General features: G+C 45.3%; 2 protein-coding genes across 4 annotated transcripts in view; both read right to left on the bottom strand.

Annotated features, from left to right (window-relative positions):
* Nucleotides 1-14,975, bottom strand: part of IFT172 (intraflagellar transport 172) — a 35,593-nt gene extending 20,618 nt beyond the window's left edge. For all 3 annotated transcript variants that reach the window (XM_043469071.1, XM_043469070.1, XM_043469072.1), the window contains exons 1-15: nucleotides 14,796-14,975; nucleotides 12,058-12,201; nucleotides 11,705-11,817; nucleotides 11,223-11,262; nucleotides 10,853-10,918; nucleotides 10,562-10,641; nucleotides 10,255-10,342; nucleotides 9,040-9,254; nucleotides 8,014-8,137; nucleotides 7,500-7,595; nucleotides 6,456-6,617; nucleotides 6,045-6,098; nucleotides 5,716-5,819; nucleotides 5,455-5,540; nucleotides 232-344 (exon numbers count right to left, since the gene is read on the bottom strand). In XM_043469071.1, coding sequence (XP_043325006.1) covers nucleotides 232-344; nucleotides 5,455-5,540; nucleotides 5,716-5,819; nucleotides 6,045-6,098; nucleotides 6,456-6,617; nucleotides 7,500-7,595; nucleotides 8,014-8,137; nucleotides 9,040-9,254; nucleotides 10,255-10,342; nucleotides 10,562-10,641; nucleotides 10,853-10,918; nucleotides 11,223-11,262; nucleotides 11,705-11,817; nucleotides 12,058-12,201; nucleotides 14,796-14,834 — 1,524 coding nt within the window. In that variant the 5' untranslated portion in view covers nucleotides 14,835-14,975. The remainder of the gene's footprint in view (nucleotides 1-231; nucleotides 345-5,454; nucleotides 5,541-5,715; nucleotides 5,820-6,044; nucleotides 6,099-6,455; nucleotides 6,618-7,499; nucleotides 7,596-8,013; nucleotides 8,138-9,039; nucleotides 9,255-10,254; nucleotides 10,343-10,561; nucleotides 10,642-10,852; nucleotides 10,919-11,222; nucleotides 11,263-11,704; nucleotides 11,818-12,057; nucleotides 12,202-14,795) is intronic.
* A 1,820-nt stretch (nucleotides 14,976-16,795) lies between these two features.
* On the bottom strand, nucleotides 16,796-20,051 carry FNDC4 (fibronectin type III domain containing 4). The gene is made up of 7 exons (XM_043469068.1): nucleotides 19,566-20,051; nucleotides 19,249-19,393; nucleotides 19,047-19,162; nucleotides 18,595-18,799; nucleotides 18,027-18,116; nucleotides 17,575-17,699; nucleotides 16,796-17,401 (listed from the first exon to the last, which is right to left on the bottom strand). The coding sequence occupies exons 2-7, from the start codon at nucleotides 19,367-19,369 to the stop codon at nucleotides 17,366-17,368; spliced, it is 693 nt and encodes a 230-aa protein (XP_043325003.1). The 5' UTR covers nucleotides 19,370-19,393; nucleotides 19,566-20,051; the 3' UTR covers nucleotides 16,796-17,365.
* Nucleotides 20,052-21,346: the final 1,295 nt, after the last annotated feature.

Raw genomic sequence — 21,346 nt, 5'->3', positions numbered from 1 at the left:
AAATTCTCCTCGTGACTTTGGTGCCTGTATGATACAACCTCTCAGGGTAAAATGGGATGTGTGGTGATATTAGACGTAAAAAATGTTGATCCTTCTGTGCTGTTCGCTATGCTTATGGCACAGCCCCAAGAAATCATGTTTGCCGTTCTGCCTCCCACTGTCCCTAGTGGCAACTAGTACCACATCCTTTATGGACCAGTCAGTGGTTAAGGCCTTAATAACCCTTCTCACACGAAGTTTCCGGTCCCTGAAGAGAAGCTTATGCCCAGTCTCATTAAGTTCCAGCCAATCCACACGACTCTCATGGCTGATGGTGCCAATGTTGTAGCCGCCAATCAGGTCCACTAGAGAGTAAAGGAAACAGAGTGAAAAAGAGCGTCCACATAATCACATACAAAGCATGAGGTAGCTTATGAAAGTTTAGTTTTAAGAATGTTGCAAAAAAGAAAAAAAAGAATGTTGCATTAGTCTACAGCATGTCACTCAGGAGCACAAATGGTCAGTATAATATAATTTTGCTAAGTTGCTTCAGATGCTGTGTTTCTTCTAAATTTAGAGATTTCATTTAACTCCGCAGTTAAGTTAGAAGATCCAGACCCACCAAGAAATCTGATTCCTCTCAGGGACTCTGGGACTTCTCTCATAGCAGGTCAGAACTATGGCTTCTGTTACTCATGATAAGCCCCAGTTACAGCAAGCATACCAATGAGAGAAAGCTGATGAACAAAATGACATCAGTGATCACAGGTGCTCCAAGAAGTTACCTGTACACCTGAGTGTACAGGTGACATGAAAACATAGAGGGTCCATCAGTGTAGAAGGAGCACAGACACAATAGGAGGAACTTCTGACTAAAGTTAGGCGGGTCAGTGCATAGGATAAATATTAGCTGGGTCTGAATTTTGTAGACAACATTAAGAAACAATCATGCTTAGAACAGACCACTCAGGGTTGGCTAGGATGCTTTCAGGGAGTCTCCTGAACAAAGCTCATTCACAGTTCTTATATATTATCTTATACATTGTGATCCACATAGTCAAAGGCTTTGGCATAGTCAATAAAGCAGAAATAGATGTTTTTCTGGAACTCTCTTGCTTTTTTGATGACCCAGCGGATGTTGGCATTTGATCTTCAGTTCCTCTGCCTTTTCTAAAACCAGATTGAACATCTGAAGTTCGAGGTTCACGTATTGCTGAAGCCTGGCTTAGAGAATTTTAAGCATCACTTTACTAGCGCGTGAGATGAGTGCAATTGTGCGGTAGTTTGAGCATTCTTTGGCATTGCCTTTCTTTGGGATTGGAATGAAAACTGGCTTTTTCCAGTCCTGTGGCCACTGCTGAGTTTTCCAAATTTGCTGACATATTGAGCGCAGCACTTTCACAGCATCATTTCTGCTTTATTGATTATGCCAAAGCCTTTGACTGGGTGGATCACAATAAACTGGAAAATTCTGAAACAGATGGGAATACTAGACCACCTGACCTGCCTCTTGAGAAACCTGTATGCAGGTCAGGAAGCAACAGTTAAGAATTGGACATGGAACAACAGCTGGTTCCGAACAGGAAAAGGACTACGTCTAGGCTGTATATTATCACCCTGCTTATTTAACGTCTATGCAGGGTACATCATGAGAAACGCTGGGCTGAAAAAAAAAAAAAAGAGAAACGCTGGGCTGGAGGAAGCACAAGCTGGAATCAAGATTGCTGGGAGAAATATCAATAACCTCAGATATGCAGATGACACCACCCCTATGGCAGAAAGTGAAGAAGAACTAAAGAGCCTTTTGATGAAAGTGAAAGAGCAGAGTGAAAAAGTTGGCTTAAAGCTCCACATTCAGAAAACTAAGATCATGGCATCTGGTCCCATCACTCCATGGCAAATAGATGGGGAAACAGTGGAAACAGTGGCTGACTTTATTTTTGAGGGCTCCAAAATCACTGCAGATGGTGATTGCAGCCATGAAATTAAAAGACGCTTACTCCTTGGAAGGAAAGTTATGACCAACCTAGACAGCATATTAAAAAGAAGAGACATTACTTTGTCAACAAAGGTACGCCTAGTCAAGGCTATGGTTTTTCCAGTGGTCATGTATGGATTTGAGAGTTGGACTATAAAGAAAGCTGAGTGCCAAAGAATTGATGCTTTTGAACTGTGGTGTTGGAGAAGACTCTTGAGAGTCCCTTGGACTGTGAGGAGATCCACCCAGTCCATCCTACAGGAGATCAGTCCTGGGTGTTCATTGGAAGGACTGATGTTGAACGTGAAACTCCAATACTTTGGCCACCTGATGAGAAGAGCTGACTCATTTGAAAAGACCCTGATGCTAGGAAAGAATGAGGGCAGGAGGAGAAGAGGATGACAGAGGATGAGATGGTTGGATGGCATCACCAACTCAACGGACATGGGTTTGGGTGGACTCTGGGAGTTGGTGATGGACAGGGAGGCCTTGTGTGCTGCGGTTCATGGGATCGCAAAGAGTAGAACAGGACTGAGCGACTGAACTGAACTGAACTGAACTGATACACTGTCAATTCTGGAGAAGGCAACGGCCACCCACTCCTGGGTTCTTGCCTGGAGAATCCTAGGGATGGGGGAGCCTGGTGGGCTGCCGTCTATAGGGTCACACAGAGCTGGACATGACTGAAGCGACTCAGCAACAGCAGCAACATACATTGTCAGTTATCTTATACATTATCAATGAGCAATGTGCCTGCTTTTGTTATATACGCTTAAGCTAAAGACCAAATGCCAGCTGATATCCACAACTGGGAAGACCAACTTAAAAATGAATTTTTCTTTAATTCAAAAGCAAAATAGTATATCCATGTTTTAATGCCTCAATTATAAGTACAATTAGAAAATGCTAAAGCTGTGGGGACCCTATTTCTATGAGCACCCTGAAATTACATGCAAAATTATGTGTGTAGTTATTTTTCTGGGAACAAAAATAACTACACACATAATTTTGCACTTAAAATTTTTGCCTTTTACCTGGAATTTATTTTTGTGCATAATACGGGGTTGGTGACCCAAAAAAGTTAAGAGATAAAGTCTGTCAATGCACACTGAAGATGAGACCTACAGAGTGAGGTGACTTGTCCAAAGTCATATGGCTCACTACTGCTATTAGAACTTAGGCCAGTGGACTGTGTTACCATTTGCATTATACTTATATTTCTGAGCTCAGAAACCTCATATGTAATATAAAATTCTTGAAATGTAAAAATATCTTAAGGATAGACCCATATGTATATGGAAATGATTTATGAGAGATGACATAGGTGTATTATTGGGTGAAGAATGGATTTTCAATAAATGGTTACACATATGGAAAAATAAAATTAGATTCCTACTCATATTATGCACAAAAATAAATTCCAGGTAAAAGGCAAAAATTTTAAGTGCCAAAATATAGGAGGGAGTAGAAAGGGATTTCCTAAAAAAGACCTCAAAACCCACAAACTATTTATTTAAAAATGATACACAACACTGTAAATCAACTATATTCAATTTTTAAAAAGTGATGAAATGAATTATATTAAACTTAAAAATGCCTAAACACTAAAAGATGCTGAAAAGGAGAGAAAAGACAAGCCACAGGCTGAGACAAAATAACTGCAATGCAAATAACCATCAAAGTCTATACCTGCACACACACAGAACTCCTTCAAGTAAACAAGGAACTGAGTGAAAGTCACTCAGTCATGTCCGACTCTTTGCAACCCCACGGACTATACAGTCCATGGAATTATCCAGGCCAGAATACTAGAGTGGGTAGCCTTTCCCTTCTCCAGATGATCTTCCCAACCCAGTGATCAAATTGAGGTCTCCCGCATTTCTGGTGGATTCTTTTCCAGCTGAGCCACAAGGGAAGCCCAAACAAGGAAAAGACAATCTAATTTTAAAAAGAGGCAATGGATATAAACTGGCAATTCACAGAAGAAGAAATCCAAAATGCCAATAAACAAATGAACAAAAACTTAATACAATTAAATATATTTTCATATATTGAATACATCAGATTGAGCCAATTTTGAAGTCAGGCAATTTCAAGCATTGGAGAGGATGTGGAACTGTAACTGCTGGTGGGACTGTAAATTGGTACAACCTCTTCAGAGAGCAATTTAGAAATATTTAGTGAAATTGAGGATATATCTCTTTTATGATTCAGCAATTCCATGTTGGGTGTGAACCTTAGAGAAGTGAAATACTGTAACAGGGAAAAACCAACAACTTAAATGTCCACCAATAAAAGAAGAGAGAAAAGATCCAAGGAAAATATAATAGAACATTAAAGATTTGACAGAATTTGGTATGGGTATAGAGCTCTTCCCTGTCACTAAGTCATGTCTGACCCTTCTGCTACCTCATGGACTGTAGCCTGTCAGGATCCTCTGTCCACTGGATTTTCCAGGCAAGAATACTAGAGTGGGTTGCCATTTCCTTCTCCAGGGGATCTTCCCAGCATAGGGATTGAACCCCTGTCTCCTATGTCTCCTGCATTGCAGGCAGATTCTTTACCCACTCAGCCATCAGGGAAGCCCATGGGTATACAAGTAATAATAATAAGAAAAGCACTTAGACTACTGCTTGGTATATAATAAATATGTAACAAATGTTAGCTATTCATAATAATAATATTATTATGGGTATACAAGTAATAATAATATTATTATTATGAATAGCTATCATTTATTAAGCACTCATCATATACCAGGCACTAGTTTAAGTGCTTTTCATATGAGGTAGGTGCTATTTTTATCCCCACTTTGTAGATGAGGAAATTGAGATACAGAAAGGGTAAGTAATTTATCTGAAGATCACACAGGTAGTAAGTAAAGAAGTGGGGAGGTTTGACTCCAGAGCTCTGCTGTTAACAACTACACTACCTGGATACGTTATTCTCTAATAAGCTTTTTAGAGAATATCATGCTATTTTTTGTACTTTTTTCCTATCCTTGAAACATTTCATGATACAAAATTAACTATTAATATATAAAGTACAATTTATAAATGTGAACACTTGTGAAATGTACATAAAATTTGTCATCACTACTTATTAATGACAAACTATACAGAAAGTAAGTCCCCTTCCTAAGGGGATTTACCAGTTCTAAGAATCTGTGATCCTATGAAGTCTAAACAGGAAAATTCTTAAATTTGCTAATGGTTCTTCTCTACAATTCACAATTTTCCAGCCCTAAGATAAATGCCTAGAGAACATGAATAATTATATGGGCAGGCCTATACATATCAAGGTATCTATATCAAGACTTCTAGACACAGACACACAAAGGAATTTAAACATTTCACATATCCACTGTAAGAATGAAGACACACATTTACCTGCTGTCTCTCAGATTCTTGGATTCTCCACTGCACACAATCCTGTGATATGGAAGTGCTTTATAAATATCAATTTTGTTATTACAATTATGAGGGAGTCTTACTCACCTATAGCAATAGTCTTGATATCAACAAGATAAGCCAATTTCTTATTATCCTCCATTCCTCGCTGACGCCTCTCATTAATACGGACACTGAAATACGAAAGGTCAGGTAAGGCAAAATGGGCTTAGGTAGCTAGGATGTTTAACAAGAGCTCTGAAACAAGACATGGGATGAAGACTTTAGATTAACTCAAGGATACAGGAGTTAGAAGTCAAAAAGGAATTCTTTTGGGTTTCAAAAATTTAGAGAACTAAGTGGGGTTACCTGATGAGATGGGGGTTCATGAATTCAGTACGTACAGAACCCAGGGTATCATTACTCCCATATTCCACCAGGGTGAGCTCTCCAGCATTGAAGATCATGCATACCTGGGGATGAATGGGATTGTTATATGGTGGAAAGATTGCACGAAGAAAGAGACAAACAGTCAAGGGAGATACATTGTGAGTTCACAGCAAAGTCCACTTTTCTCTTTATTCTGTTCCTCTATTTCACCTTCCCATTTTATCTGCTGTTTCTTCAACCCCTTGCCACTTGCCATCCTATGACACAGAAGCTAGAAGGAGGTTTATGGTGAATCAAGCTCTACTCACATTTTCATTTTCAAAGAAATACTTCTCATTGCCACCAGATCCCTGCCAAGCTACCTGTTAAAAGGGAAGAAGACATAAGGAACCCATGGATAACCACCCGAGGCAATGCTGCAAGAACAACAGGGTGGGATGCAGAGAGATCAATCTGGGGAGGTTTGACATTGCACAAGAGGGATGCTATGTCAGATTCTGCCTTGGTCCCTGTGCTTCTGGGAGAAGGTGTTAAAAAAAAGTCCAACAGCGGCAATTCATATTCCAGGATTCTAAACCTCCTGGGTCTCACTCCCTGAAACCAGGTCCCCAACACAGGAATGTTAGAGCATCCCATGGAGACCTTCCCCAGGGACCCTGGCTCACCTGGGCAGCACCTCAGGATGCCCCATTCCCCACCTCTCTCTGTTTGGTTCCTACCTCACTAAGGCGATTCGTGTTCAGGTCCCCCAGCAGCAGTGTGTCTGACGTGTGGGCCACCAGGTAGCGTTCCTTACCCAGGATTTTCACTTCTTCCACCTCGTAGCCATAGTGTGACTTGAGTACCACTCGGGTCCCCGATGAGAGGTTCTTCACAATCACCTTGGTAGGAGATGAGTCTCAGCTCCCCCAGTCCGAAAGTGGGCGGAATGGGCTGTGCCCTTTGCCCTCTGCCACAATGCTAAGCATAAGCACATCTTGTTTCCTTGCCTGGCCTGGGATATTCTTGGTGAAAAGGACATCTCACATTTATAATGCTTTTACTATTTATAAAATGCTTTCATCTATTATCTCTTTTGATGCTTATAATACAAATGATTCTGAAAGTTCCACTGGGTTAAACTAATCACTCACCCTGTGTTCCTGTAGCTCTCTGTACAAACTTATAATTTTACCATGTGTGTTATATTATTTTTTGATACATGTGTCTCCTTCACTAGAATGATCTTCTCGATTAAGGGACAATGTATTACAGATAACCATCTTTGAATTCTCAACTCCTAACAGTGCTGACAGATAAAGAAAAGACAAATATTTCTGGAGAAACGGAAAGACTGAAGGAATCAATGAATAATAAATGAAGGAAAGGAGGGTAGAGGTAGAGAAAAGATAAAACTGGGCTCAGGAACTAAGGCATGAGCTTGCAACATCGTATACAGTGAGTTCAGAGGCCCTAAAACAAATGAATTCAGAATTATAATCCTATTTATCAACTTCCCCAGTTGACATCCTATAGGCAGTCAAGTTTTAAACCAGGAAGATGTAAATGGCAGTCTCTATATTCCTTAAACCTGGTATTTAATCCTTCTCTTACAATAAGCTGGAAGAACTACAGTGGGAAAGTTGTCAGACACATTCTGTTCCTCGGAACAGCTCTGCCAGAGGTTAAATTTGAGTCTATGTTGTGGCCAGACCGCAGGGTAGTACTACAAGGATGAATGAGCCATGGCATGACCTCAGTGTGGTAGGCTATCAGCTGCTTACCTGGCTAGGTCCCACATACGTCAATTCAAACTTATTCTTGTAAATGCTCCTTCGGAGGCAGCAGTCAAACTGTTCCACTCCACCACAAAGTGTGCCCTGGAAGGGAAAGTGGCAGCATAAAGGGTAACACACACAGTACAGAGGCGTGAAGAGGGTATTTAGAGATACTCTCAAACCCTAGGTTCTAGAATCTACAGAAGAGTTGGCAGTGAAAGGGCTGGTAGTTTTTAGAAGTACCAGCAGGAAAGAGGTGGCACTTGCAGGACTCAAGAGCATCACATAGTTAGTGATGGGATATGAGGAAGAAACTAGCCCTGCCTATAAAACTCTTGACCCATGTGACCTCCAATAAAGTATGGATTTCTCTTTCCTGCCTGGAACATCAGAGTTTTAGACTGTGATCAAAAGGGAAGAGGAGATTCTCCAGTGCCAGGAGAGAATGCTTTAGGATAGGTGGGATTTTTCTTAATTTGAAGAAAGTCACCAAAGCAGAAAGGGGTTACTAGTTACATACCGCACAGAGTCGTGAGCCATCCCGCTTCCAGGCCAAGGCAGTGATGGTGTATAAGTTGGCAATCTCCTTGGGCTTTGCCTCTTCCCAGATGTTTCTCCGAGGACTCCAGTTGAGCACCCGAAGTCTGAAATTAAGTATGTGGCTTTTAGAAGAGATGGAGGCTGAGAAAAAGTGAAAATGGGCTTGTAATGGAAGGAAATGAGTTTTGCTACATCAGAGAACAGAGGAAATAAAAAAGAACAGACAAGGTCGGGGGGTGGGTGTCTAGTAGGAGAGGACAAAAATGTTCGAGGGAAGTAAACTGGGAAAATCAAGTCAAAAGTAAAATGGAGTAAGAGAGATAGGAGTGAAAAAATAAAAAGAGATTGTGAGTATTTAGAAAAATGAGCTGTTAGTATAGAGAAATACAGAAAAAGAAAAGAGAATTGCTAGGAGTCAGAGAAGAAAGAAAGGAAGAGACATACATGAGACTGAAAGGGTCAAAGACAGTACTGACAAAGCTGAGGTTAAAAGCACTCCAGGAAGAGACAGGACCTAGAATCCAGCTGTTTATGCACCGTCCCAGCATTCATGCATTCATGCACAAACATCTGAGCATCTATGACATACTAGATGCTAATCTAGGCTCTGGGGACTTAAAAAAAATAAGTAATAGAGGCTCTCTTCTTAAGGGCTCTTCAAATTAGCCAGTTAGACACAAACACCAAAGGATAATACAGTGTGATAAACACAAAGCCAGTAGTCTGAAAAGGCGCAATGGGAATACAAAGAAAGTAGAGATGAAGTCTGCTGTGGAGTCCTGGGGAGAGACAGAGACACACAACCAGAGCACAGTGCATCTTGGAACTGCTGGCATGCTAATGGATGGTGGGAGCAGGAAGAGGAAAATGTGCATGAAATAAAACTTGAGAATCACTTGATTCTGATGCTCAACCAGTCTTCCACTCTGGTTGGGAAGCAAAACTGAGCTAAAGAAGAGTGTACACAGGGAAAGTAGGCAGAAGCCACAGCTGGACAGGGACCTACCTGTCATAGCTTCCCAGCACAACCGACTGGCCCCCAGGACTTGCTGCAGCTGTGGTGAACTCCCGCTCCAGAGGGTCACGGCTGTAGTCAAAAGTTTGTAGCACATGGCCTTCCTTTCCATAGGCCACAATCCTCCGGTCACAACCTGCAGCCACAATGCTGTTGGTTGCCCAAGCCAAGGCATAGGGTGGGCACGGATGGTTCACCAACTTTCCCTGAGAGTAGAAGAGGGTTTCCGTCACTCTGAGGACACCACCTCAGAAATTTCTCATTCCTAGCATCTGACACTCTCCCTTGGACCATTCTACTTGAGGAAATCTTTTCCCCAACATTTTCCTGCCATAATACATCCTAATCTGAAGACTTCACAAATTATCTGTCTTATACTCACACACACATCTATGACATTTTAATATATATGCACTTATCAATTTTATGTTCAAAGTGAAAGTTGCTCAGTCATGTCTGACTCTTTGCGACCCCATGAACTATGCAGACCATGGAATTCTCCAGGCCAGAATACTGGAGTGGGTAGCCTTTCCCTTCTCCAGGGGATCTTCCCAACCCAGGGGTCGAACCTAGGCCTCCCGCATTGCAGGTGGATTCTTTACCAGAGGAGCCACAAGGGAAGCCCTTATGTTTAAAAGGAAACCTCAAAATACTTGTTTGGAGATCTTCAATATTCACCTAATAAGGCCCCCAAAGGAAGCTGACCTATACATCAACCAAAACTGTATAGGCCCACAGGGAGTATACGACTCCTTTATTTTAGGAAGGGCACATTTAATTATTACACCAATAATTCTTATTGTAAATTATTCAAACAATAGAGGATTAAAATATGAACCTTCCTTTATTCCTCTGTATTTTCCCTTTCAAGCATAAACAACTTTTTTCCTTTGAATTTATATACCTATGTAAAACATTTTACATAAATGAGAATAATTTTCAATTTTCATTTCTCTCAGAGTCTTTATTTCCCTTTGCCTCAAGGTCCCTTCCACTTGATTCATCCTTTCCTGTAACTATTAAGCTCTGGCCTCCTAAAAACAAATCCTCTTCTGCAGCCACATCCAGGTGTCTCTCTGCCTGAGGCCTCACCCTTCCAGCCTCCTCCCTGAGCACCATAATCTAAATTCCTGAGATGTCCAACCTCCCCTAGGACAGTGCTTGGGATTTCCTTCTCCCCTCTCCCAGAGCACCCTTTATTCATACCTGTGACTCTCCTGAGCCTTCGTCATCAAAGAAATACCTAACAATGGTGCCATCTGCATGACCAGAGAGAATTCCTTTCCCAGAGCAACTAAAAAGGGGGGAAAAGGAAGAAAGGAGAGACATAAAGGAAGCAGTTAGAACATCCTGCCTCCCCAAGAAAGTCCCCTTCCTCGTCAGACACTACCCTACCTGTGGTTCCTGCTCCCAGCCCTCTCCATCGTTCACACTATGGTCCCCCAAGCCAAGACTCCCCTAGAGCTTTTCCTACCATTTCCAAGCTTCTGGGATACCATTCTTCCTTACTCACTTTGTTGTCAAGGACACCACATAAGAATCTGTCCCATAGATGGTAGATGATTTGTTAGTTTTGGTATTTGCTAAACGAACCTGAAAATGGGAGAGTGGACACAAGTCAGGTTAGGCTACTTTCAACTTGACCCAGGACCTAAGGAACGAGAAATAAAAACACAAAAACTGTTCCCTGTGTGGTCTCCCCCTAATACATAACTTGACCCTCAGGGAGAAGATTAACCATATACCTCTTTCCAGAACCATTACCCTCATCCACAACCTCTCCTGGTTTCTCTCCCTCCTTTACCTTTCCTTCAGCCAGTCCAAAGACAATGATGTATTCTGCTGGCCACTGCAGGCAAGTAACAGCACTCTGGAAGAAAGCAAGAATGAAAAGGATAAGCCTGTCTATGTGTATGAGCACACGGACAGACAATCTAAATCTGAACAGCCTATCACATGCCACCACCCCAACCGCCCATAGGGAAGGAGAGGAGGGGACATGACTGGGCTCTAAGGAGGAAGGCATAGGGGGTAAGCAGCCAGGCAGCACCATTCATGCAGCAGGAAAAGTCAGAGCCAGATATTAACAAATGCCAACTTCTGGCTGTATTTATAAGCAGATATGCTGATATGTTTGTTCCTCCTAATCTCTCAGGGACTGGTTAGAACATTACCGTCTGGATGAACTTGTTACAAATGACTTTCTTGTCACCCCTGCCAAATAAAGGAGAGAAGCATACTAAAAACCACATCCACGAATAATTGCCACAAATGATGCTGGGGGAGGGGAAGGAGCTGCAGACACCATCCTTGGCCCACCAGTGTTGCCTGTCACTCCACAGAAGCCCTCAGAGGAGGCGTAAGAAGGAGCCAGAGTAGCTTTGGAAGAATAATAAAAACAGAATGTCACTCCTGGCTCCCCAGGATCTCAGAGGGCCTCCTTGTTGATCCAAGACTGATTCCTCCAGGGATGGGATCACAGGACACACAGTGCAGGCAAAGGGAGGGCAGCAACAGCAACAGACTCCAGAAGGCCCCTGCCTTCCAAGCCCCAGCTTGGCTCCTTATCCGCTCCATTCCCCCTTCCCAGTGAGGCATTTCTTCCCGCCTTTCCCTTCTTCTCTGGGACACCCCATCTCTCAATCTCTATCCTCACCAGTCTTCTCCAATCTTGTAGACGTAGATGATGTTGTCAGTCTGTCCTATGGCAATCTTAGTGGAATCAGGAGAAAAAGCCATGCCCTTCACCATATAGCTCTTCCTGCCATACTAAGAGTCAAAAAAGAAGAAAAAAAAATAAGAAAGAAAAGGACAGAAAAAAGAAGTAATGAGTATACTGAAAAAAGAAGAAAAGGTGCATGTGTGATGGTAGTGGGCTTGAGGGCTTTGTACTAAGAAAAGGAAGGGCAGGTCATTTCCTATGCCTGTGGCTAGGAAGCAGGCAAGGAAGCCTTCTAGGTTTATAAGGTCCCATCAACAGATTAAGGTACCCGTGAGTATTCCCTTCACCTTCATGTCAGCTGGTTTGGTGGAGAACTTATCTCTTCGCTCCCCATGTTCATCATACAGTAAGACCACGCGATCCACTGTGCAGACAGCAAATTTGGCATTGTTCTGGGACCATGCCATGCAGGTGACCTTTGCAGCTCCATCCTGCAGAGGTAGAGGGGGCAAAAATAATCCAGATGCTGGTGGAGAATGCCATTAGCATTTCTAGTTCCATTACTTCTACTGTGACTTTGGTCAATTTTCCTTCTAGCACAGTCCTTAAAACAAAGAGATGCCCATGATCTATCCAGGTCTCTGAAGCCTCAGAGCCCTGGATAGCGAGAACAAACTGCTTCTAGAAACCATAATGCAAATGCACTAGGAGGTGACACAGTAAGTAAGTACCAGTGTGTCCCTGCAGTGGCCTTCTTATTCCTTCATTCTGCTACTGAAATAAATGCAACTGGTCTGATAAGTTTTGGTCTTTAGCCACTAATTCAATTAATGTTTTTGAGTACCATACTGAAAAAGGCTCTTGGCCAAGGGCTGAGACGTAGAGACAAAGAGCAAAATGTGGTCCCTGCCCAAAGATCTAAAAATGGGAAAAGACCCATAAGGGAGGCACATACAAAGCACTATAATAGTTTTGAAAAGCCTGAGATAATTTTCCATTTAAATGATCAACACTAAGCTTTGAAGAATGGATACAGTTAAGTAGGGAAATTCTCTGAGGTAAAAGAAATGGCATGATAACAAGTTCTGGTGAATAAACAGTCATTTAATTTAGCTGACACTATATTGTAAATAGCAGAACAAAAGGGGTAAGGCAGGAAAAACAGATGGAGGCCAGTTCAGGAAGGCTCTTTGAAGCCAGGCTGAGTTTGGGCTTATTTGGGAGGAAAGGGAGAGACAGTAAAAGTTCTGGAATGGGAAGTAAAATCATCACAGTTGAGACTTAGGATTCAAAAAATGCCTTTGTTTTTTATTTTTATTTCTGTCATTGTTTTTTCCCTTAACAATCCACTTCACAGAGGTCTAAATTAGAAGCGATCAACTCCTGGTGAATTATTCTTGCCATGTCTGTCCCTTCCACCACCAGCCCTGGTGGTCTATGCAGCAGGTTCTGCACTAAGGATTTCCCTCCTAGAAATAAGAAAATCTAGTTTCTGCTCAGTTTGATTAACTACTTGGGCTGTAGAGCCCTGGTTTAAAACATTGTTAATTTTTACTCCTAACCTACCCACTTTCAACATCAGAGGTAAAAAGGGCTTTTTTTCCCATCAAAATCCTCAAACCAGAATCAGAAAATAGTCACCCCACCACCTTTAGCGTTCTCCAACTCTTGACTAAATTAGGTTAGGAGTGTTGAGGGTTCCTCGTCAATTGTTGCTGACCATCTTCCTTCATCATTTTGCCCCATCCTGGGCACTCAGTCCTTTCCAGCATCTGACATCATCTTATTTTGAAAGATTGAAGGGAGATTTCATTTCCAATTATTCCATTAGTGTAAAGGAGTTTTCAAAATACAGATTCAAAGCAATGAGTACACCTCTCTTTCATTCTAGTTTCCTTCTAGTTTCCTAAAGCCACATGCTCTGTGAAGCCTTCCTGATTCCCATAATCAATCAGTTCTCCTTTCTCTACAATATGTACCTCACAGGACTGTTGTGAGGATTAAATGAGTAGAGAAGAGGATAATAGCTAAGTTTTAATGAGCACTACAGATTAGGCACTTTGCTAAGTGTATGATATGCACTATCTCACTATATCTCATTACTGAGGTAGATGCTACTCTTATGCATCTTTTCCAGATGGAGGCACAGAAAGGCTAAGTAATTTGCTCAAGTTTACAAACAGAGTTTAAGTGGCAGTATCAAGATTTAATTCCACGTGTATCTGATTCTATAATCCACAACTCCTTTATTTATGCCACCCTGGTACACATTAAACATTCAGTTATGACAGATATTCTTGCTTTGTATTATTTTGTCCTTTGAAATTTTTTTTTGTCCTTTGAATTTTGAATATCGTTCTCTCTTGTCTAACAGTTTTCATGCTGCTTTTTAGTTTACAAGGTTCTCTTGTGTATTCTACTGCCTTTAACTCTTTCCCCTAATCCCCTAAAGCTGCGATTACTATTATTCCCATTTTCCAAATGTAAAAGTTTGGGTGAGTGCTCAAAGAGCCTGTGAGATAAAGGCTAAAGTCAGGGGTATCTGGTCATTGATTTAAAGTAGCGGTGACGCTAGGACTTGAATTCTGGTCTCCTAACTCCAAAACCCAGCCTTTCTTCAACATGTTCTAGGGTTACATCCCTAGTGCCCAGCCTCTTCTGAATCTGAGATTTTCACCATCAGAACGAACGGTGTGGTCGCCTGCACTCCCTTCGGTGGGACATGCACCTTGAGCGCTCATTTAAGCGATGTAGATTATTGTTAGTTGTTTACACACGCGCCTCCTTCTCTAGTACGAGCCTCTCGAAGGCAAAGGCAACAACTGAGGAAGTTCTGGACCCCCTGGAGCCCCAGCATGGGACCTGGTACACAACTGATCCGTTAAATGAAATGAAACGAAAGCTATGGTGCTCAACAGCCCATCTCGCCTACTTCACACTCTATCGACGGAGCAGAGTCCGTATCACCGTTAAAGCCTTCGGTCTTCTGCACACAGTAGGCGCTGACCGTTTTTAAACTTCAACCCCCCACTTTCCGTGGAACACTAAGGCTGGAGAGGGAGGGAAGAGGCACGCGACTCCTCACCTGAGGGCTCAGCAGCGTCCTCAGGTGCTTCAACTGCATGACGAACACCTGTCTCTCAGATGCCTACAGACAGCGACAACTCCCGTGGTTACCTGGACAACCCGCCACGCAGCCGCAGCGACGGCCGCTGACGCACTAGCGACCTGAGCGCGACACGCGTCGCAAGGTCACCACGCAGTTTCGCAGCTTAGCAAACAGAGCGCGCGCAGGCGCGTTGAGATCTAGGGCGGGCCCCTGAGAGGGTTTGCTGAATTCTCTCCTCGACCAATCCCGTCGCGGCATGCAAACCCAAACTCCAGCCACGCCCACAAGCCTTCCGCAAACTCCGGGGTCCTACGTAATCGTAGTCTCTCTCGGTGTTTGATGTACGTAAACGCAGTTGAGCGCTCTCTTTTAATCCTCACAACCCTGGATGAAAGCAGGGCAGTTGCTCTTATAGGCCTTTTACAGTTGACAGAATTGAACCCAAATAGGTTATATAACTTGCACAGGATCACAAGGCTGATAATGAATACTCAGCATGTGTCTGCCAGGTACCGTGCGAAGTGTTGTACATGTCTCACTTAATTTCAAAGCCACGTTTTGACGGGGATAGCATTATTAGTCCCACTTTACATAACAGGAGACTCAAGATTAGAGGGCTCACTTGTCTAACCTAATACAGCGGGTTAAGGACGAACTGGGATTCAAGCCAGAGCTGGTACGTTTATACACCCTTGGATTCTTTCTCAGTGTCTAGCTCCTTATCTCCGTGCCATGCTACTGTATATCGTGTGACACTCTCATCCCCAGAAATGATGTATCCAGAGTCTGAGAGATATGTGCTTTGGAACCAGTGGTCAGAGGGAGGTAAAGCACCCTACTTTTGAACTGAAAAACGGTGGGTTTAAGACTGCTGCTTAGATCAGGATGCTTTTATGGTTTAGGGCAGAGGGCAGACCAACGCTTGGCTCACCTCACAAATTTAGTCTTGTGATAACCGGGGTTGGAGCTTGGATAAGTATCAACGATACTTCTTGACTTTGTTTGGGTTGGGGTCCCTTTCAGAGTTATTTACGTAATTTCTTATAATAAAGTAAGAGTGATCAAGATGCAGAAAAGGGAAGTTATTCATAAGCCTCCGCTGGGAGGGTCATACATTGACTGATCACACTAAAACTGTTACCTTCCAGACAGTGTAGCTTGTGCTGTCCAGAAAGATTCTGGGTTCTGAAGTCTTTCCCCCTTAGTGTTACAGATGTCAACAGGTATTTCTTTCACTGGCACCAACCTCCCCTTGGAACTTGGGGAAAAGTGGAGGACTGTCCCTATTTTCACAGGAAACAAGTAGGCCCCAGAGGCCAAATTATAATTCTTTTGACAGGAGAGTCCCAACCCCAGTTTTATTTCCAGAATGCTCCTCTGGATATAATGGCAGAAAGTAAATATAAACTCATTTATTCTTTATAATTATTATTGGCTTTGACTGAGTGAACAGAGATACATACAGACAGACAAAAGGGAAAGCAAGGACAGGGATATTCAGAATAGGCACAGAAATGCACAGGAGAGAAACACTTGGCCCCCCGGGGATCCATTAATCTTTCATTTGTTCCAAAACCCTGTTCAGTCCTTTACTGATTACTAGCTCAGGGTTGATGAAGTCAGTGGAATAAATGATGAAAAGTTGGGCTGCCAATGTGGACAGTGGAGATAAAAAGGCTCCTGGCCCTCTCATGTAACATAACTTTATTTTCCACTGGTGCACAAAGAATTTATATCCTCCATTTTTTCCCCTGTTCCTCCTTTTTACCGAACAAAAGAATCGAGGGCCCTAGTTTTCTATGCTCCTTTCTGGCCCCTCTCCACCCATTCTAGATGAAGAATCAAAGCAAACACCTTCAAATAAGAGTCTGCTCCTGTCAAGTTGGTAGTGGTGGTGTGAGAGGCCCTTGTGGTCAGGGGAGAGGCAGTAGAGAAGTGTCTTCAGCATACTAGACAGTATTGCATACAGTCAGCTGCAGTTTGTCCAAGAACCTTTATTGGAAAAATGTCCAAGGGGTGAGACCACCAGCAGCTGGAGGGGCTGCCCGTGAGAGGGGGAGCACCTGAGGCTCCATGGAAGACGTTGGAGTAGTGCAGTGCAGCGTCTGCCTCCAGACCCAGACAGTTCCTTTTATTTTCTGGGGGAGGGGGAGTACCCACAGAAATACTGCTCTCTGAGACCCGGAGGCAAGATGTGGGGGCAGCAGGGGATGCCAAGGGTCCTGATGTAGGTGAAATGGGGGCCCCATTTGGGACCTAATGGGATAGGGTTGAACAAGTGACCCTCCTCTGGACCTGGGGGGTGGAAGGATATATCCCATCTGACTCCCCAGGTCCAGGGGCTCAGAGCCTAACAGACCTACCTTCTGGCCCTGCTCACAGTGGAAAGAGGATGGATACCAGGCCTGAGATTGTGGGAGTGCCATTACCCTCTGGGAGACTGTGGGATCTTTCAGTCTTGGGCAGATCACCATCTTGGGCTCTCCCTGACCCCAGCCCCAGCCCCAGATTATTAGGGCATCCGTCTTCTGGTTCTGCTTCTTCACTCATACGTCAATAGTATTGATGGATGGTGACTTTTTCTGTGAAAGAAGATGGCCTGAGTCTCTAATTTCAGGAAAGTGATAGTTTCCTCCATCCCAAATTTCCATTCTCCCTCTTCTCCTGCCCCTCTGTGACCCTTCTCCCTTTCCCTTGATGCTTCTAGACACAAGCCCCACCCCCCACCTTCCTGCCCTCACTGGCCCCACATTACCTGTCTTGTCCCCACTGGCCTTCCCTGAGGACTCTGTTCCGGTCCCTTCCCCTTCTCCTTGGGGTTGTTGTTGGAGTCATTGTCCTTGATGATGTCATACTGACGGCAGAATAGCCCGATTACAGCTGAAACACAATCATACAATCTGAGCCTTGATCTTGACCTCCCCACTCATAGCCCTGAAGGGCAGTGAGATACCTGCTGTTTCTAGAAAATCAAAGAAGAAACTCTTTGAATTCCTGTTTCCCATGCACATTATATTCTTCATCATCCTCTCTGGGCTCCCAACAGCCTCCTTTTCCCTTTCTTCAAACTTTTCCTGCTTATCTCCTACAACTGAACATCTCCCCACACCATTGCTCTCACCCTGTTTTCTCCCGACAACCTTCACCAACTCCTGCCTTCACTCAGCCCCACTCAATCCACGGTCCCCCGTCCAGCTGCTTACTCACCAGCCCACATGAGCAACACCACCACAATGATGACCACCTCCCCCGTCTGCAGTGGTCGCTCTCCATCCAGACCCTCCACTGTGATGTCACCTGAGAAGGAAAAGAAGACAGACCCCAGGTTCTGGGGAGCAACTAGAGAGCTATGCCTGTGCAGACAGTTCAGGATGGAGATGCTGGGGACTAAAGCCAGTGTAGACCTGTCGCAGCACTGTTGCTGGTAGCCCCTCTCTGGGAAGCTGTTGGTGGACAGGTGGTTAGAGACCAAACAGCAGGAGGGCTGCAGGTCAGGTGCCCACTCATGCAGGCTGCAGCTGCTATGAACTGAGGCTGGGTAAAAGGAAGCTTTAAAGCCCTTCCCCCAAAACAATTCCTTACCAGCCTGTCTATACTCAGTCTCCTGCCAACCTGCTTTCCTTCCTTTCCTGGCAGTACAATGAATTATATCATCCTTCTACTCATCTAAGCTAGACTGCTGCTTGCTTTCAGGAAGTAAACAGGAGGCCAAAGACCAGGTAAACAGTCAGAGAATCCAAAGCTTTAGGGGTTGAGGAATAATCGAGACTCTCACCTGGGCTTGAGCTGTTGGAGGGTAGCCGGTCAGACCCCTTGAGAGTTCGGAAGTGCACCCGTGGCCCTGGGGGGCTTTCTCCCCGGAGGCCGATGCTCCTGACCTGCACTGTGTAGTCACTGTCTTCAGCCAGGCCCCAGAGAGCACAGGCCCGAGTCGTGGTGTTCACCTCTCGGATCACACGTTGCCCAGGGCCATTCTGTCGCTGCAGGGAGATGATGAGAGAGGAAGACAGCCTCACCCTGGTCCCAGGCCACAAGGCTTAGCCCAGGATTCTTGAACACCCAAGCACTCCAGAGGACTGGGGTGGAAAGGGTAGCTTGAGCCAGGGAACCCCAGCTCCCTGTCTCCCAGGGCAGGGAGAGGAGCTGGTGGGGGTGGGGGGCGGCTACCAGAGGGAATGTTCAGAGATCCAAGGACACAGGTTGGGGCAGCAGAAGGGTGATTCATACTTGCTGGGAAATGGAGTAGCCAATGACGATGTTGCCTTCTGGGACGTCCCAGGACACAGTGGCCGAGTTGGCTCTGAGGTGAGTGACTGTCACATTCACAGGAGACGGAGGCCGGTCTGCGGGGGCCAGTGTGTGAACAGGTTACCAGGGTCCACCCTCAGACTAGCTCTGGTGACTCCTCACCCGCTCCCCTTTTACTCACCTGCTCGCACAAAGCCCAGGTCACAACTGACCAGCAGAAGGACCGTGGGGCTTAGATATGGGGAGAGGGGCATTAGCGAAGCCATGGTCCCCACCGAGTCCGCTGGGAGGCACCGGGGCATCCGTTTGACATCCAGGCGGGGCTCCTGGAGGTGGCAGGAGTTGGGGGGGGGGTGGTCAAGGACTTGCCAGAAAGCACAAGCGGGCAGCCGCTCTCCCTGCTCCCCACAGCCCACAGCTGCCCCAGAACCCCCCTTTCCCCTTGCCTTGCCCACCCCCGCAGCCCTCAGTTCGCGCCTCTGCTCTGCCCACACCCACCTCCGCCGGTCCTCGCGGTGGGTCAGGCCTCGGGGGGCTGCTCGGTGCCCAGAGGGCGGCCCATCGCCGACTCCGTGGCGCTGTCCCTACCCCATCCCGGCGCGGGCCCGGCCAGGCGGGCAGCGCGGGACCGAGCTGCGGGCAGAGAGTGGAGGCGTAGCGGGTGCGGGCCGCGGGGCCCCGGAGCCCCCAGAGCTCGGACCGGCCGCTCAGTCTGTCCAGGAGCAGGGGGCGGTGCCCGCGCGGCCTGGCGGCTGGCCTGGGTCCCCGGGGCGCGAGGCAGTGCGGCTGCCCCCGCCGGCCCCTGCAGCGCGATGTGACCGTCCCGGCGCGCCAGCCGCCGCCTTCTGCAGAGCTGGCCTCGGTCGCTCAGCCGCAGCCCGGCCGGGACGTGCGGGCCCGCCCCGCCCCGCTGGGGTTCTCGCCGCCGTCATCACCGCCCCCCCAACCCGGTTCTTTCGGGGCTCCTCCCACGACCCTCTCATTGGCGGCCTCCAGGGCCCCCCATCCCTCCTGATCCCGGCTCCCGTCTGCTGAGCCCCCGCAGGGGGCTGGGGGGAGGGGACGTCCGGAGAGGCGCAGGTGCGAGGGTCTCGGGATCTGGGAGGCCCCTCCTCCCCAGATGGAATTAGCCAAGTTGGGAAGAGGAATTCCACCTCCGGTGCGCGAGGGGACAGAGTCATGGAGATAATAATTATTTTGACAGTCTCCTACTTGTAGACTGCGTCAGCTTTTAACTCTCTTCCCCATTCATGATCTGATATTCATTCCCTTCCTTCTCTCATTCATTCTTCCACTTATTAGGCAAATATTTATAGAGCTTTCTCTATGTGTCTGGCATGTTAATAGTTGGAGATACAGCGATTATTAAGGGTTCTGGGTTTATAGGGGAAATTTAAAGAGCGACAACCTGTCTCAGCTCTGTGACTTACTATGTGGCCTTAGGCAAATAGGTTAATCTAAGTTTCAGGTTTCCCACCTGTAAATCAGAGCATGCAAAACCTCACAGGGCTGCTGTGAGGATCAAATGACACAATATTGGGGAACGATCTTTAAAAATCTCATGACACTGTGTGAAGAGAGATTATTCTTAATTTGCACCAGTTTGTTAGTTACTTCATTTATTCAATAAACATGTAAATCCTTAAGTTATTTCACGCTTTGGTTGAGCATGAGGCCTGGAGTGAGAACCTGGGTGTGAGTCCCAGTTCTCTCAGCTGTGTAATCTTTAGCAACTAACTTAACCTCTCTGAGCTTCAGTTTCATCATCTGAAAAATGAGCATGTCAATATCACCTTTTTTTAAAATTGAATTATCAGTTCAGTTCAATTGCTGAGTCGTATCCTACTCTTTTCAACCCCATGGACTGCAGCACTCCAGGCTTCCCTGTCCATCACCAACTCCCAGAGCTTGCTGAAACTCACGTCCATCTAGCCGGTGATGCCATCCACCCATCTCATCCTCTGTCATCCCCTTCTCCACTGCCTTCAATCTTTCCCAGTAGCAGGGTCTTTTCCAATGAGTCAGTTCTTTGTATCTGGTGGCCAAAGTATTGGAGTTTCAGCTTCAACAGTTTTTCAATGAATATTCAGGACTGATTTCCTTTAGGATGGACTGGTTGGATCTCCTTGAAGTCCAAGGAACTCTCAAGAGTCTTCTCCAATACCACAGTTCAAAAGCATCAATTCTTTGGTGCTCAGCTTTCTTTGTAGTCCAACTCTCACGTCCATACATGACTACTGGAAAATCCATAGCTTTGACTGGATGGACCTTTGTTGGCA

The sequence above is a fragment of the Cervus canadensis genome, chromosome 5 (assembly GCF_019320065.1).
Source record: "Cervus canadensis isolate Bull #8, Minnesota chromosome 5, ASM1932006v1, whole genome shotgun sequence".
NCBI lineage: Eukaryota > Metazoa > Chordata > Mammalia > Artiodactyla > Cervidae > Cervus > Cervus canadensis.
Note: the sequence above shows the minus strand (reverse complement) of the source record. Positions and strands in the feature narration are given on the sequence as shown.

Coding starts and splice junctions, on each gene's coding strand:
- FNDC4 (XM_043469068.1), bottom strand. CDS start 19,369: ATGCCCCGGTGCCTCCCAGCGGACTCGGTGGGGACCATGGCTTCGCTA. Junction 18,800..19,046: donor GCTACTCCATTTCCCAGCAA/GTATGAATCACC, acceptor ATCTCCCTGCAG/CGACAGAATGGCCCTGGGCA. Junction 17,402..17,574: donor GGCCAGTGGGGACAAGACAG/GTAATGTGGGGC, acceptor CTTCTTTCACAG/AAAAAGTCACCATCCATCAA.